The following is a 15,845-nucleotide window of genomic DNA, read 5'->3' as shown; positions in this document are numbered from 1 at the left end:
AGCCAGGTTATTCTAGTACTGTCCATTGAGGATACCATGCAGGGAGAGAGGGAAGAATTCGGTTTTAATTCGTATGGTAAATTCCTTATGAAACAACTAACAGCCTGCAATGTTTCTGCCTTGAAAACCCCCAAGTTTTATGTTTTGGAATGTTGGTAATTAAACTCCTGCCCTACCGCGGTAAGGATAGGGCTACCCATTGTTTGAAATGTATGGCATTGAATTGTTGGTGGAATCCATCCTCAGTGTTCTTCAGCCAAATATAGGTTCACATAAAAACGGACGACTAGAGCCTTGACATTTTAAATGACTCATATTGTTAGGCCTACATGATCTATTTTAGGAACGTACATTGGTCGTTACATTTTTCAATATACTCTTTTGTTGCCACATAGCTATAAATTGCTATGAAATAGATCAACTCGGTCACATTGGATCTGTTAACATTGGGGTTTATTTGTTTTTCATTGGGGACGACTCTTCACATTGTAAACGTTTAAATGTAAGTATTATTAATTGAACTACATAAGATATTCATGATGAAACGGTAACAATGTTTTATGCAAGTTTCATGCATTGCCAGTCATCCCAATGCTTTCAATCAAAACAACTTGTGATGTTGGCCTCTACCAAGTCTGGGGTAGTTGTTCGGTTCTTATTCCACTAGGTGGCGAAAGTGGGTTCGCGTCGTTGCATCACAACCAAAATACAAAGAAGAAGAATGATAATGACGTCACGTCCTTTCGTCCTAATTCCAGCCAATCAGCATTGAAGAACTATAGCAGGCGAGCAGGGCCGAGGCGCTGAGTTTAAATAGTCCCGCTTGGATCGAAACATACAGAGAAGAATCGATCCGAGGATATTGAGGATTTTATTGTTAAGAACATGCCACGACAGAGGTATGTTTAATTATTTGTAATAAATTGAACAATACTTAGAAGGACAATACTCAGGTAGTAGCAGATTCGTCGTGCTGATATGAATGTAACTTATCAAGACCCAGGCGAGTGTGCGTGTCCACTGTCCTTCAAACTACGATTCCTGCTTTTATCAGCTAATGCAAAACATATTGAAGGGCATCCAATGAAGTACTTTATCAAACCATCGTACGATCGTTCATATAATGGACGTGCATAGTTGGCATGCCGATGGCCCATTCTGTGTTCTTTACCGCGCAATCATTGGTCCCTCGTCTGCATCTACCTGGAGTGCTGTTTTCTTGGCATGCAAAGATGAAAATATATATTGAAGCTGCACGATCATCTCTTTCATATGTTTTTTTCTGTTTTACCAGAAATTGTGTGCCTTATCTTCATTTGTAGATGGCGCGGTTTCTAGTTGTGGCTAAGTTGCTATGGCGCGCTCCCTCAGCTAACTTAGTTTTCAACACCTGTTGATTCATTCCGTTTAAATAGACTGAAGAAAAGCTTAATGTTTTTCTGGTCTGTCATCTATCCATCTGATTGACGATATTCTTGTTTTCAGAGCGTTACATGAGTTGCCATGCATGAGCCAGAATTTGGAGGGATCCATGTTTTCCAACAAGAAGACCACCAACAAGCGGAAAAAGAGAGGATGGGTCGACGATATGCTGAACGCAGAAAACACTCCGAGTGATCTTATTCATCAGTGGTCCCCGAACCACAAGCAACTCTGCCTCAATCCCAGGGAGAAAGAGAACGAAATGGTGCCTTTCATCCTTTCTAGGAGGTCAAGGAGAAGGAAAGAGACCAGTACTGGTATGCGAGCTAGAAAGTGAAAAGCAAAGATGTTTATCTTTTCCTTGGTGACTTGGAGGTTAACTAATGTTTGCCGTTACTTGTCAGGTCTCTCTTGGGACCATCTACCAGACGAGCTCATCCTCCGGATCTTGTTCTGCCTGCCTCTATCACATCTCCTCAGGACCTCTCTAGTCTGCAAGCGGTGGCGTCGACTGGCGTAAGTCATGGATTCACAATTACTGGACACAAGTTTATTACATCTGTATTAAGTAAAATGTCCAATTATATTAATTACATATTACTTCAATGTATTAGTCACAGGCAATAGTTTGGGACTCACTGGCCCTCATACTAATTCGGTGAGTTTTGTGAACACAACCCAGGTTCGACGAGTCGCTGTGGCACAGTGTGGACCTGGAGGGGGTGACCAACATGGCCGCCGCCCTGGAGCTGCTGCTGAGCACGGGGACGCGCCGGCTCCGCTGCCCTCGCACTGTCATCCAGGAGCTGACGTTTGTCAACACGAGGCAAGGATGGAGGCTTGTAGACCGGCAGTAACCATAACAACCATACCTGTCTTAACTACCGCATCCTAAATAATGGATGTTTGATTTTTGGACAGCTCACTTCAAAGGTTAAATAAATAAAGGTTGAGGTGCAATTGGAATCTTAAAAATAAAGTGAGTGTTGCCTAATCTACAGCCTCAAAATACAAGTGTCATCTGTCTACACTTTCTTTACCACAAGATGTAGACAGATTACAGAGACCACATTGACAGGCCGTACTCTCAGATTTCTGACTAGGTATCAATAACAATTACATTTCTCAATACACTTTCAGTCAACGGATACTGATTTCCAAATGAAGAACTGAAGGGTCTATCCCCCAATTCTGACATTTTGCTGCTTGTCTCCTCTAGCCCTGTCCAAGTGGTTCAGATGGATCTCAGCCACTGCAACGTTTCCTCTGAGTCCCTGGAGGTCATCCTCAGACGCTGCTCCACTCTCACCCACCTCAGCCTGGAGAGCCTGGAGCTCTCCGACCGCATCCTCCAGTGAGTACCCGGGCAGGGGAGGGTCCGGTTGGAGGGCTACTGACTTCCATCCCCAGTGTCGGCACTCTTACCTGTAGGAATCCTTGAACAAAATACCCTCAGCCCCTACATGCTCTCTAACACATGTACATGGATTCAAAAGTTGACCACCAAATTCCACTGACAGTAACCTGGGACATTACGTTATACTGCAACTAACAGACAATATTCACATGACCAACAAAGTAAGAAGGCATTTAGTAAAGAAGCAACTGCTAAAATGTCTAAAAAGCAGTGGTAAACCGAGATTACAGGATCCAGCTACGGCTGATTATAGTATATGGCATATAATAAGATGTGTCCTTCATATTTCTAACCGTGTAACGGTATTTGCTCCGTTTTGTTTTTCCTTCAATTGCACTTTCACACTTACAATTGGCATAATTGTCATTACAATGAACGATGATGTGCTTCTCCTATAGCCATCTGTCCCAAAACCCTGAGCTGATCGAGCTGAATATGGGAGGCTGCGCTGGCTTCTCCCCTGAACCACTTGGAAAGATGCTGCAATCGTTCTCCAAGTAAGCTAAACATTTGTTGATGTTTGCAGCAATGTTGGATCCAGAATCACCTTCTGATAAATTTTTGTTTTTCGGAGGGAATGAACTGATTTATACACGTCCGTCTTGCAGGTTGGAGCAGTTGAACATATCTTGGTGTGAATTCGGGTCGGACCACGTGAAGGCTGTGGTCGCTAATCTTCCGTCCAGCTTGACTGATCTCAACCTGAGTGGCTACAGAGAGCACCTTGCACAAGAAGGTGCGATGGTTTTTATACTCATAGGAAATAATATACAGATATCCTTTACATTGATAGCATCACTATTTACTGAACGCACACTTTATCATAACTCTTATGTATATTCTCATGTTCTGTGGAATTAAAATTTCAGATTTGGAGCTGCTGGTGGAACGGTGCCCCAATATCATAACACTGGACATTAGGTAATGTTCGTGTCTGTCTGTGAGAATCTGCATTTAAATTCCTTGTGGGGGGGAAAGACTCATTAGCCCAATCCCAATGTCCGGACTCACGGACTTTGCTGCGCGTTCTCGTGAAATTATTAAGGCTTTAGGGCTGTCCCAATGTCGAATTCCAAAGGGTGTGAGGGTTTGAGTCCACACTTACCGAGCACTTTGCGTGAGTCCTTATCAGTGCAGACTTCACCTAAGGGAATTACCCACAGTTCAAAGCGTTGTGACGTTTACCGCGGAGACTAAGGGAAATCCTGAAATTAGGAAGGTAAACAACAAGACGAAGCTACTGTCAATGCGCGACCAGATGAGAATTTCGGCCTTTTTTACTAAGCCGGATCATTTGGATCGGCTCACCAACAAGAGCCAGCTCCTTTGGCTCCCAAACGGCTCTTCATATTACTACTTATACCTTTTATAATTCAGACAAATGTAACGCATTCTGACTTATGATTAGTATGTGTAGGCCAATAATCACCTAAATGATTCAATACATCCTTTATACTGAAGTATTCAAAAGTAAAAATTATATTTTCTAATATCAATAAATTGCTGTAGCTGATTGTTTATTGCATTTACAAAAAAACTAAAAATAAGAATTCCCAAACAGGCAAGTGTCAGCAACATCTTTGTCATTAAACGTTGCCATGGTAATGGGCTCTCGTGAAGTGCTGTCCCAATCCCATATATACATATCTGAGCCCATGTGGCCTCACACACTCGGTCACTTAGCACCTGAGATCAATTAAGTCTGTGAGTCCTTAGGGTTCACTTTGGGATTGGGCCATTGTGGTTTAACTGCTTACTTGTCAATATGGCCTCAACACTTGTGTTTTGGTGGTGGAACTTTGGATCATTTATGTCATGGTGTCAACTAACTAATACGTTGACGGGGTTGTTCTATGTATGAACCTGACCCAGAGTGTGACGCCATCCCTTCCCTTGTGTCTTGCAGTGACAGTGTTTTCCTGCGGACCACCTGCATCCCTACTCTTGAACAACTCATGCACCTTAAACATCTATCTTTATCACGCTGCTACCAGATCTACGCAGCAGCACTTGGGTACGTTCACCTGTTTGCATGCAAAGTCTGCTCTCCACAATACAAAAGTTTGTACTGCGGAGAGTAGAGTGTTGTGGATTATATCGTCTTGTTTTCTATCTGGTTTGTTTTCTGTCATTTAACAATGTTTTTTTTTCCACTTTCATTTCAGGGACATCGGTGAGAAGTTTACATCGCTGAGGCTGTTGGACGCCTTCGGACTCGTACCCGACCCACGCGTGTTCTCGAAGACATACGAGATGAAGCGTGTGGCGGTCAACACCAGGGCCATCTCCATGATCGCCCGGCCGACCCCGGTGCAGACGGACGTGCACTCGATGTGGGACAGGAGGTGTCGGCTGCGGTTCCACTACTAGGACGCGCTCTGGATGTACAATCAATACCTTTGTCATTATGTTAGTGACGCAATAGAAAAAATCCATAATTAAAGCAATACCTTTTTTTACGGTGCTTAAAATGTCATTACAGGAACCTGTTCTCGATTTCAATCAGTTGGAAACTTAACTTTTTTGAATAAATATATATTCATATTTTTTACCCAGATGATTAAATGGAAGTTGACGAACTGTTAACGTCTACATTTAGAAGCAAAGATGTTTGGCAGGTTAACTTAAATTACTTGAATATTGTTCGGTTTGATGAATATTTGCTTCTTTAAAAGCATATGCCTGCACAGGGAATGTGACCAAAGTGAGTGTTTGTGAGCAAGGCTTTCAATATTGTGCCACTCATTTGCCATAATACTTTTACTTGTATTAATTCAGTGCATAAGACAGAAATAATGTAAATATTCCATCTTGTGATCTTGAACGTATGAAATGGTTGATCAGGTTTAGATGTTTGGGAGAGGCCTAAAAATCTTTAATGTAGTCTCCCAAATCTGGTTTTAATACCTTTATTTTTTTTTTAAGGCTACGATTGTTTTACCACTGCCATTTTGTATTTCTGGGTCAAGTGTTCTAGTCCGATGTACTTAAGTATATTAGCTGTTGATGGAAACTGAAGGTGGGCTGACCGAAGGGTACTGGCTGCTAATAAATATTTTCCATGTGCCTGGAGGTTGTCTCGTGGTGAATGGCACTCTAGATGTTTAGTCCATTGTTTGTTTAAATAAAATGTGGCATTGTTGATTTTGTTTCCCCCCTTTTTAATGTGTAGAAACCGAGTATTATCTTGATGGCTTATTTGTTCGGATGTATTCTGATTTGTCTTGTTAAATGTGTCCCATACAAACAGGCAGATTTGGGACTCAATCTGGACAGTGAAATGAAATCCATTCAACAATCCTTTAAAGACCCAGAACTCTTTCACCAGAAATGGCCTGGGAATCCTTTGAAAACTAGTTTTGTCTAAAGTAGTGGCTTTTGCCCAAGGGTCAATGCAAGTTTCTGTTGAACAAGTTCAGTATCGTACATCAATCAGTACTGACCTCGAACAGATTTCAAGGATAGGTAATCCACCCTCATTCTCTTGAATAGGTAAAACATTTTGCATAAAATGTTGGCTAATGTTATGTAACCTACTTTAGATTTGAATATAGATAGTATGAGTTTCTTCTTGGTGAAACAGTTGTGTTGCAGAGAACATGCATGTTCCTGTGTGGAATGTATCCAAGAATCCAAACATTTCAAGTACTGCCGATACAAAAAAACTTGAGTGAAGGGACGGGTGGGAGGCTTACCACTGTCAACTAAAGAGACTCCCAACGAGCCTACATTATTATACTTTAGAGAAATTACTAAAACCATTATCCAAATTTAACCCAGGAGCGATGCAGTGATGTATGCATGTATGCTTTTGAAGTTGAAAAATGACAGCACTTCAGTGAGGAATAGGAAAGCGATTCATTTTTGGTTAGGTAGTAATACTCTTCACATGGTTTGCAAGGAGAAAAATATATATAACCACATAAATTAAATTTGTCGGTTCTGGATTCCTTTTTGTAATCATTTGATTAGAATAGCTTAAAATCACTTTCAAATCAACAAAGATGCTTTTCACTAAAAGCTATAGCATATTTACCTCAGCCGGTTTTAGAAAAATTGGCACTGACAGCTTGACCTTTGAATGCATACTTAAGCGTTGCAACTTCCGAAAAAGACGATTCAATTTAAAACATGTTCTAAAAGAAAGTCTTAGAAATGGATCATCATCAGCAGCAGTTCAAAACAAGCCTTTTCTTGATATCCAATCATACAAAATCTCACACAAAATTCTTATTTACATATTCATTAGCGTTCCCTCTTGTCCAAATGATTTGACGGGAAAAATTTAAACTGAAAAATGATTGTGCGACACTCTGCTATAGAAACTAATGGATGGCGTGAAGGAAAGAAAAAGAGTCCACAAGGAACGCCAGTGCAATACAGTAAAAACAACACATTTGTTAGCTATCTGTTAATGGATGCATGTGTAATTCCCTTTATGCCCCCAAATACCAACCCATAAATGACTATATCATTCCTAAGGCAGTGCATACTTTTAGAGGAGCACGGTTCTCAGCTGGTCATCGTCACTCATGCTGATCGTTGCTATGGCGCCGTCGTTAAACTCGAAGGACGTGCCGCCGTCAACCACCATGCAGGCGTCCCAGCATCGCGAGCGCACACACACTCTAGAAGAGACACAAATACACAAAGTGTACGTTAAGGATCATTGAAGCGTACATTTGTATTTTTATGGATGTGCTTGAGAATTCAGGTGCAAATTAATCTTAGTCATCATAAGCGCATTAAAGTTGAGTAACATAAAAATATAGAATATAAAATAAAATATATAGAATAAAATTAAGAATACTAAAACACACAAACACACCTAAGTTTCAAGTCATAAATTAAGATCAAATATGAATGAAATATGAATGTACTGCAACTTGAAACTTCTATTGAAAAGAAACTGAAAGACGTTTCCGGTGCTCACTTTTTGGCAAATCCTCTGGGGCGAATACTGGAAAAGACTCTGTTGACGATGGGCTCGCGGATACTGAAGAACAGCCGCTGGTCCTCAGGGCTGAACACCAGAGACTGGTTGTACTCCTCAGTCACTGAACAGGAGGGGACAGAGGGGAGGTGTATTCGTGTATGAATGCAATGGGCTGAAAGGTGAACCACAGAGAGGGAGCGAGAGCTATTGTACATACCTTTTTCAATGAATCCAGGATCAAGTGGGATGTCAAGCCCAGTTTGTGATTTTCCTGGAGAAGAGAATAAATGTTATTCAAGATTTGATTTTGTTGCCAGAATTTTCAGTTTTTTAAATTCAGCTTCTGATTGTACACACCTATTTTCAGAAGATCCTCAACAGATTGTTCGACCAGTTTGTTGATATTATATGACCTATTGATAAAGAAATGTATTAAAATAGATATATTAGGTGCGATTAAGCCTAAACATCGGCAAGTAGATCTGCTTTATAATAAACTTTTAATTAATTCTTCTCCATAACATCCATTAGTACAGAAACGGTAGGAAAATAAGTTCCTAGCTCTGGATGCTTAAACACCATCCGTTGATTCACGAGTACTAAAACATGATCGATGATTTGTGAGCGATGGCACAAACTCCTACGTCAAACAAGTCTCTCCACTGTAGAAGAATGTGTAAATAAAACCTACGCGAGACAAACCATGCTTCAAGAAGGGCTAAACCATTTGCACTGATCCCTGTGCGTGTTCTGGTGTGCGTGCGTGCTGGCCAATGTACCAGGCTTTAGATCCTGTCCCTGTGCAGATGCTGAGACCTGAGCTCTTCTGCTTCTCCCACGGCCCGTCGTCCACTGAGATCTCATAGTAGGAAGCCCTATGGAGCGAGAAGGTAAGATGGGGGTCTAAGGATTTACACTTCACCCTGTGTTGGACGGACAGAGATGTGCTGGTGAGCGCTGGGGATGGGACACACCTGAGAAATGACATGGGGGCTGGAACAGAAACAGAAACTGTGCCACGGCTTTGACATGTTTGTTTACCTGGAGGACAGAGACTCTCCGATGAAGATTTCATTCAGACTTCTGACAGGAAGGAGATTGGGCTCCGAGAAGCTGTCGTCTTGTGCTCCACTTTCTGTAAAACGTCACCGAGTATATATCGTTAAACGTGTAATGGACAACTTTTGCATCTACACAAATTAGACAAAAAAAACAATTTTACCTAATAGGATGCTGTTCAAAGCCAGCATTTAAATAAATGTAAATTGATTTATAAAGGACAGCAAAAAAAAATGGATAAAACATTATTTAGCACATTTACTAATTTACCAAAAATGCCCAGAAGCAAAGTACAAATATTGGTTTCTGAAGCACACAGACTGTCACTAAAATCAATAGATGCTAGTCTTTTAGCAATAAACCAACGTGATCCTTTGTCAAATTTCAGGATGACAATCATTGAGCTGTACCAACTCATTTGGATGCTGATCAATTCATTCAATATTATATATTATCTTTATATTAATTACATGTTGCGTTAAATGTTGTTTAAAGACAAAATGGCCTGTTTTCAACCAAAACACAGCATTTGGCTCCTTTCCCTGTAGTGTGTGCAGGGTGCTCTGTCGAAATAGTCAAACATATCCTGTACATTCCCCAATATATCATTTTGTGTACTTGTTCAACTAAACCATGTGAATGATTATGACAGCATTTTGGAATCGGAAGGAAGCCTGGTTCATGGCTTGCTGAGATTGTGAGGGGTGATTCACATTTGTATGAGCGGTCAAGCAGGCACCACAAGGAGACAGATATTGGGAAACTCCTGGTTTCATTAAACGCACCACCCACACATTGCACTATGCATGTCACTATATATGGTACCATGTCGAAAAGCAGTCCCACGCCTATGCGAACACGCCAATGGTTAGTTTGTTGTGAGTACATGGGGGCAGAGACAGACCTACCTCTGCGTCTCTCCAAGGTGGTGATGCGGTGGGCCATGTGATGCTGCTCCAGACTCAGCTGCTGCTCGTGGAGGTCCACAGGGGTGGGGTTGATGCCCGTTCCCTCCAGGTGCAGCCGGATCCTCTGGCGCCACTGCCACCTGTGGGCGGAGAAGCACATACATGTATACAGGTGGAGGTTAAGGAATACGGGTGGAGGTTAATGTATACAGGTGGAGGTTAAGGAATACGGGTGGAGGTTAAGGAATACGGGTGGAGGTTAAGGAATACGGGTGGAGGAATACGGGTGGAGGTTAAGGAATACGGGTGGAGGCTAAGGAATACGGGTGGAGGTTAATGTATACTGGTGGAGGTTGAGGAATACGGTTGGTGCTTAACTTTGACGTGTAGTCCGTGTAAATGTGTCAATGTTTGTTAAAAGGGTCACTTCATAGCTGATATGTTATTGATATTAAGCATACCTTATGTACATAAGTTCCTGCACAATTTTATTTGATGGCATACATCCTTTTTTTTTTTACATGTTCACATTTGTTTGGAAAATAAAACAAAAGGTTGATCAAATATTTGACTCAAATATTTTGTTTATTAATATCAACTTGAGCTAAACAATGGTTAAGGCAAAAGCCCTGACCTGAAATCTCCCCGCTGAAGTCTCTCCAAGACCTCTGGGAAGGCATGGGTGTAGCGGACAGGCAGACACAGGTGCCCTTCAGACCTGCAGGTCAAGCACCAGCTCATCAACTCATCATCCACGTCTACTTAGCAACACCAATGGGGAATGTTTAGTATACAGCCTTTCAGATATAAACAATGGTTATTTCCACATGCTTCATTTAAAATTATAGATTTTTCAATGCATTGAAAATGAAAAGATGTACAGTGAGTAAAAGAGGAACTAAAAAAAACTATCGTATGCTATTTTCATTCATTTGTCCATTTCTCTATTACATCGTCTTTTATGTCACAGGCTGATAATGGAGTACCTCTCAGGGTCCGTGTTTACTCCAAGAATTGGTTTGTCCTTGCTAAAAACTTTACTGGCAACCAGTAGCATTGTCCCATCACCTAAGAAAAGCAAAGAGCAATTACAGAACCCGTAGTTAGTTTTGATTAAAGTGCTTCAAGATTAGCAAATATTTTCTATTTAAAAAAATAATTATGATTCTAGCTTTGGGTTCATATTTTTATATATTGTCAAATAATGTTTTAAATTAAGGAATAATCAAGCAATAAGAGTAAAATAATATATTTTAGGTACCTTATAAAAACACATGCACACCAAATATGTGCCACGTATCCATACCTCCCGCAGAAATGATGGCGTCGGCCCATCGCACCACTTCTTCATCATATTCCCCTCTGCGCACAACTCGCACCTCAATGCCTTCTTTTCTGATGACAAAACACATATTACACCAGTATTGGTTATAAAGTTTGGCTGACATATAGACGTGCACTGATGATTAGTTTGTAAAACACTGATCTGGTTCCATCATATATCTTACTCCAAACTCTTCACAATATGCTCCACGTTTCGAGTGTGGATGGTGTGTCTTTCCAGAAGACCACTGTAGCTGGACCCCTTCATGGCAAGCTACCAAAAACACAATCCATAATTAGACAGTGCAGGGGTGAAGACCACCTTGAGGGAACAGCAATACATATATACACACAGACTGCCCATGGGCACGTTAATAACTCATCAGATACAGCATGCATTCTTACCAGCTGTTTCAAGTCGACTTCAGACAACCCTGCAAAGCGATACCTCTGCTGCTCGAACTCGCAGCGGGTGGTCTTTGTCACCACCGCCACCTTTGACGGTCTGAATCCAGAAGCGGGTCGCGAAGCAACGCTGCGCATTGTGTGTGATGAATGCGGGCGACGCGCAGAGGCGCGTCCGCATAGCAGCTCAATGGTTCGATTCCCAGCGCAAAAGAAGTTGAGCAGGGATGGACGGGTCATTTTGTGACAGTTATGTGGAAGCATCAGCTGTGTTACATCTAGAAGATATTAGTAGTAGTAGTCAGTTAGAGAGCCTCACTGTTGGCCTGGGAGAATTCATGAATGCTTTTTGAGTTTGTTTATCTAAACTCGTTCTACCTCAACAACACACGAGATGCGGGGAGACGAACCAAACACACACCCACAGCTGTCAAAGAAGGTCACAATCAGAGTGGGTCTGGTGACCTTACAAGTCATCCGCTACACTACCCTAACCGCGTTTTCTGACACCACACGCAAAACACATACAGCAATAGCACAAGTTACTTGTTATTTGAGTTACCATAAAGAACAGACATTACGTTACCAGTTTAGCAACTAAGCTAAAGTTAGCTCCTAGCTTCACAACAACTCGTCAACGACTCATACGTCGTAAAGTGCGTTATTAAAGACTCCGACTTGGATCGACCCTGCACCTGTTAGGTCGCCTTGTGTTTGACGTCTTATCCAGATCGACTCCTATATGTAAAGTAGCCTACACGGCACGCGCCATCACGACCACGCGAGAGCACTGGTTGCATGGGATGTACACACGGGAGGCGTCGCTCCACACGTAGGGGACGTGCGGAGCGACGCGATTGGCCACGTAAAGCGTGAATTTGAAAGGTAAGCGTTTTGCTTTGGTCGCAGCTGCCTTGAAAGGTCCCTTTCCCATATTGCATCCGCACATGTTCTATAATACATTGGTGATATCGCGTCCGTTACTTTTGAATCCGTGAGGTGGAACCTTTGAATATACCAAATACATATGTAATTCAATTAAAATTGTTTACTGACATTTTGTTTGGATCTGGATAATTAAATAAATCTCCTCAGTTCAGGAAAAAAACTACAACTATTGCGGCTGTATCAATCGCTCACTATTCGAATTTAATGAGTATGTAGGACAAAACTGCGCAAAATGTTCAACCTTATAGACATTTTAATGTATAATTTAGTGGTGTTGCCATCGATCCTACAAAACAAAAGTAAGGTACCTTTTTCAAGAATGAATTGAGGAAAAAAAAAAGAAGAAGAAAGAAAGAAAACACAGTTATTGTCTTTGGGAAAAAACGTACCAGATCAGATCAGAATGGGTGGTTCGTTCACAAGTGCAAGTGAGCGAACCACACAATCCCACTGGCAGTAGTAATCAATTGCCTTTGCTGGATGAATAAACATGAGGATGAGATGATCGGTAACGCCTCGTTGCAGCCCTCTGCTGGCGCACTAAAGCGCCTGCTTCTCAGATATGTCATAGTCTCTAAAACAGAATTTAAATGCAGTCATACAATGGACAAGATTTTTAATCATGCAGTCATTTAACCATAACTGCAAATCATATTTATGTAGAGTCAATCAACTGTACCTCAGTCCATTGTTAGGCCTATTTAAAACATGTCCTATGCTAATCAGTTCACATATCCAAACCACTGTGTCTGCAAATTCTGCATTCTTGTCAACAAAGTGCATCAACAATGGAGCAAAACCCTCATGGAGCCAAAGGGAATGATGGCAAAGCCTGCCTGCATCATTATAGCAATGCTGATATCACGAGGTGTGAAAGGGGAACTCACTGTTCTAATTCCAACCTCAAAGCCTTCTAATACCGAAATCAGAACATAACTAACAAAAATAGGTTTTGAAGGAAGTCAGTGCTTCATTTTAAAGCTGTCTTTATTTTCTTATATAGAAAATGTGATCAAATGTTGATTATCATCCATTAAATGGCTGTTAAAATACAAAAAAAATGCAATATATAGTGCATTTACTATGTCAGAAACACACAGTTGATTGAGGATGTCGGAGGGGTTGACATGTTGGAGGTATTTGCAGTTAGATGTATGTCTTGTTTCACACCTGTGGGCCTATTTTAGGTGTGTGGTATTAAGATGGTCTTATGTTTTGGACGGCTTGTGGAATCAGATAAACGGTTCGAATCCAATTAAAGGCTTCTAGTGCATGTGACTGCCTCCAAGACGCATAGACCACCTCATGGGAAGTAAATAGTCGGCCCAAATTGACGAGTTAATTAGGGAATGTCGGGGCTATCGTCTTGAAAGAGAATCCCTTTTAGGTTTCCTGTGAAAAATCCATAGGGGCATAAATAATTGGCTAAAAGTTTTGAATGCGTCCAACACTGTTTTGCATAGAGTCTGAGACTTGTAGTCATTATGTTAGTGGTCAGGGATCACACTGTTATTTACTGTAGGGGAGAGACTGTTGGGTAGCCTACTGAACTCTTGGCCATCAGAGAGATCCCATTATCTTTGCTGCCACTGCCTTTGGGGGAAGTTTCTTGCCTTAGCCTTTGAGGCCCTCGCGTTTAATACCCTTGGGGTCACATCATATACATGGGGCAGAGTGGGCGGCGGGGGGGACTCATAAAAGAGAGAAAAAATAAGTTGGTAACCACCTGGCCTGTATCCACCATTGAGGTCAGGACCTAGTTTTCTTTCAATTTAAAATCCTCGCAGCTTCCCTGTTTGGCAAAGCAAAAATTACCAACACAGCTCGCCTTTCTTGCTATTGCTGAAGGCTGTTCTCAGACAAGTCTTAACGCTACCATAGACTGATAGCAAGGCCGTGGTTTCTAGTCTGATTGTCTAGTGTGTGGATAGAGAAGTAACAGAAGGCCATACAGTCAGTACTTTGCTGAAGTCAAGCAGAACAATCAAGGTGAAACATTTCTAAATTTTATTGAACCAAAGGAATCAGGTCTCCCTCCAGAAAGAGACTGTTGCATCTTGGGAAAAATACTTCTCAGTTCTTGACCTAAACATGGCTGCTGACAAGATGTCCACTTTATCGCTTCCAGTAAATGTGGGCCAGACTGGATATGCTGTAGTCTCTTCCTGGTCTCCAGGTCCTAATTCGGCATCTAGACCAGGCAACTGGAAGCTGGGATCAGAGGCACTGGGGAAGGTCTGCAGCTTTTCAACCGGGCTGTCAGAACAGTGATGTCTGAGTTAGGGGTTCTCCTGCCAATCTGAGCTGTCAGGCTCAAAGCCTCTGCTGAAGTGAGTGTAGGCTCCTGGAGGCTACTGGCCCTGAGGGAACATCTAGTCGTAACAGTATAAATACCCCAAAGAGCCCCTGGGCACGTCGGCCTCTGGTTCAGGTGGGCTGGTGGAGCCCTCAGCCACTTCAACATCAGCCTCATTGGGCGATGGTAGGAAGCAGCTTTTATGGGTCTCACACTCCTAGCCTCCTTCCTCCAGTGTGTAGAGGAATGGGTGGGCTTAGGTTTCTGGGGCATAGTGCCCTTTTCCTGGAGCCATCATTAATGTCCGACGGACCCGTTTCACCCCCCCAGAGAAGATGTTTGGAGGAATGGCCCAGGAGACAGCTAGCAAATTATCAGAGGGTGGGCTGACCGAGTGCTAACCATTTTTTGTTTAAGCGGTTAAAACTTATAATAAATAAGAAATTACTTTTAGTAACTACAAAAGACATGGTTAAATGGAGAACCAAACACATCCCTGGTTTGCACTAGGTCCATCATCTTATATTTCATGAAATTATGAAGCCTTTATTACAAAATACTCTGCATATGGAAGCAATCTGCAGAATACAGTATGATATAGTGCGTCCATGAGCTGCACAACACCTGCAACAATACCAAGAAATAGGAGGAAAAAGTAACTATAAAAAAAGATATGAATAAATAGGAATGCAATCAGTGTTTTTTAGGCTACTACCACAATGCATTATGTACCCAGTCAATCAATTTATAATGTTTAATCTGGAAGCCAGAATTTGAGGCCAAAAGAAGGTTTATTTTAAGCATTATAATGATATAACCATCTGCAAACTCATTTCTTTCTGGAAATTTCAAACCTATTAAAATCTTATTTAGCATGTTTGATAGTTAAGACAATTTTTTTAACTACTTTCTTGCAAAAAAGAAAGGTAACATACAAATATGTTAATGCAAATTTCACAAAAATACTTCAATAATTTATTCATCAATCGATGTACACCTATGTGCTTTAAATAAAGCGTTTATTGGAATCAGTTGTATATTAGTAAATGCCTTTTTTAGGACATGAATTTAATAGTCATTTGGGTTGAGGTTTGAATAACAAATTTATTGTGGGCTCTAAAGATCCCAACA

General features: G+C 41.5%; 2 protein-coding genes across 5 annotated transcripts; one reads left to right on the top strand and one right to left on the bottom strand.

Moving 5' to 3' along the window:
- The first annotated feature begins 826 nt into the window (after window positions 1-826).
- On the top strand, window positions 827-5,923 carry skp2 (S-phase kinase-associated protein 2, E3 ubiquitin protein ligase). Its single transcript, XM_079734617.1, has 10 exons — window positions 827-899; window positions 1,486-1,739; window positions 1,827-1,938; window positions 2,105-2,248; window positions 2,642-2,776; window positions 3,238-3,336; window positions 3,448-3,575; window positions 3,709-3,760; window positions 4,746-4,853; window positions 5,005-5,923. Exons 1-10 carry the CDS (start codon window positions 886-888, stop codon window positions 5,207-5,209), a joined length of 1,251 nt encoding a protein of 416 aa, XP_079590743.1. The 5' UTR covers window positions 827-885; the 3' UTR covers window positions 5,210-5,923.
- Window positions 5,924-6,696: 773 nt separating this feature from the next.
- Window positions 6,697-12,296, bottom strand: nadk2 (NAD kinase 2, mitochondrial). Of its 4 annotated transcripts, XM_079735744.1 has the most exons (14): window positions 12,166-12,296; window positions 11,849-11,897; window positions 11,471-11,748; window positions 11,251-11,339; window positions 11,049-11,137; window positions 10,729-10,810; window positions 10,377-10,460; window positions 9,743-9,882; window positions 8,817-8,910; window positions 8,555-8,698; window positions 8,133-8,188; window positions 7,993-8,046; window positions 7,773-7,896; window positions 6,697-7,467 (listed from the first exon to the last, which is right to left on the bottom strand). In XM_079735744.1, the coding sequence occupies exons 3-14, from the start codon at window positions 11,732-11,734 to the stop codon at window positions 7,335-7,337; spliced, it is 1,353 nt and encodes a 450-aa protein (XP_079591870.1). In that variant the 5' UTR covers window positions 11,735-11,748; window positions 11,849-11,897; window positions 12,166-12,296; the 3' UTR covers window positions 6,697-7,334. The 4 variants fall into 4 exon arrangements, with proteins under 4 accessions (XP_079591870.1, XP_079591869.1, XP_079591868.1 ...); XM_079735743.1 differs by having other exon boundaries at window positions 11,849-12,289; XM_079735742.1 differs by having other exon boundaries at window positions 11,471-12,289.
- Window positions 12,297-15,845: the final 3,549 nt, after the last annotated feature.

This window comes from Pollachius pollachius (assembly GCF_949987615.1).
Source record: "Pollachius pollachius genome assembly, chromosome: 4".
NCBI classification, from domain to species: Eukaryota; Metazoa; Chordata; class Actinopteri; order Gadiformes; family Gadidae; genus Pollachius; species Pollachius pollachius.
This window is presented reverse-complemented; position numbering and strand designations above follow the sequence as displayed.

Bases quoted from the DNA above. Each gene is read 5' to 3' on its own strand.
- skp2 (XM_079734617.1), top strand. The intron at 2,249-2,641 runs GCAAGGATGGAG...TGTCTCCTCTAG, and splicing joins CTGACGTTTGTCAACACGAG to CCCTGTCCAAGTGGTTCAGA. The intron at 3,761-4,745 runs GTAATGTTCGTG...TGTGTCTTGCAG, and splicing joins ATCATAACACTGGACATTAG to TGACAGTGTTTTCCTGCGGA.
- nadk2 (XM_079735744.1), bottom strand. From the start codon at position 11,734: ATGCTTCCACATAACTGTCACAAAATGACCCGTCCATCCCTGCTCAAC. The intron at 11,340-11,470 runs GTAAGAATGCAT...TGTTTTTGGTAG, and splicing joins AAGTCGACTTGAAACAGCTG to CTTGCCATGAAGGGGTCCAG. The intron at 8,699-8,816 runs GTAAACAAACAT...CGTCCAACACAG, and splicing joins GGAGAGTCTCTGTCCTCCAG to GGTGAAGTGTAAATCCTTAG.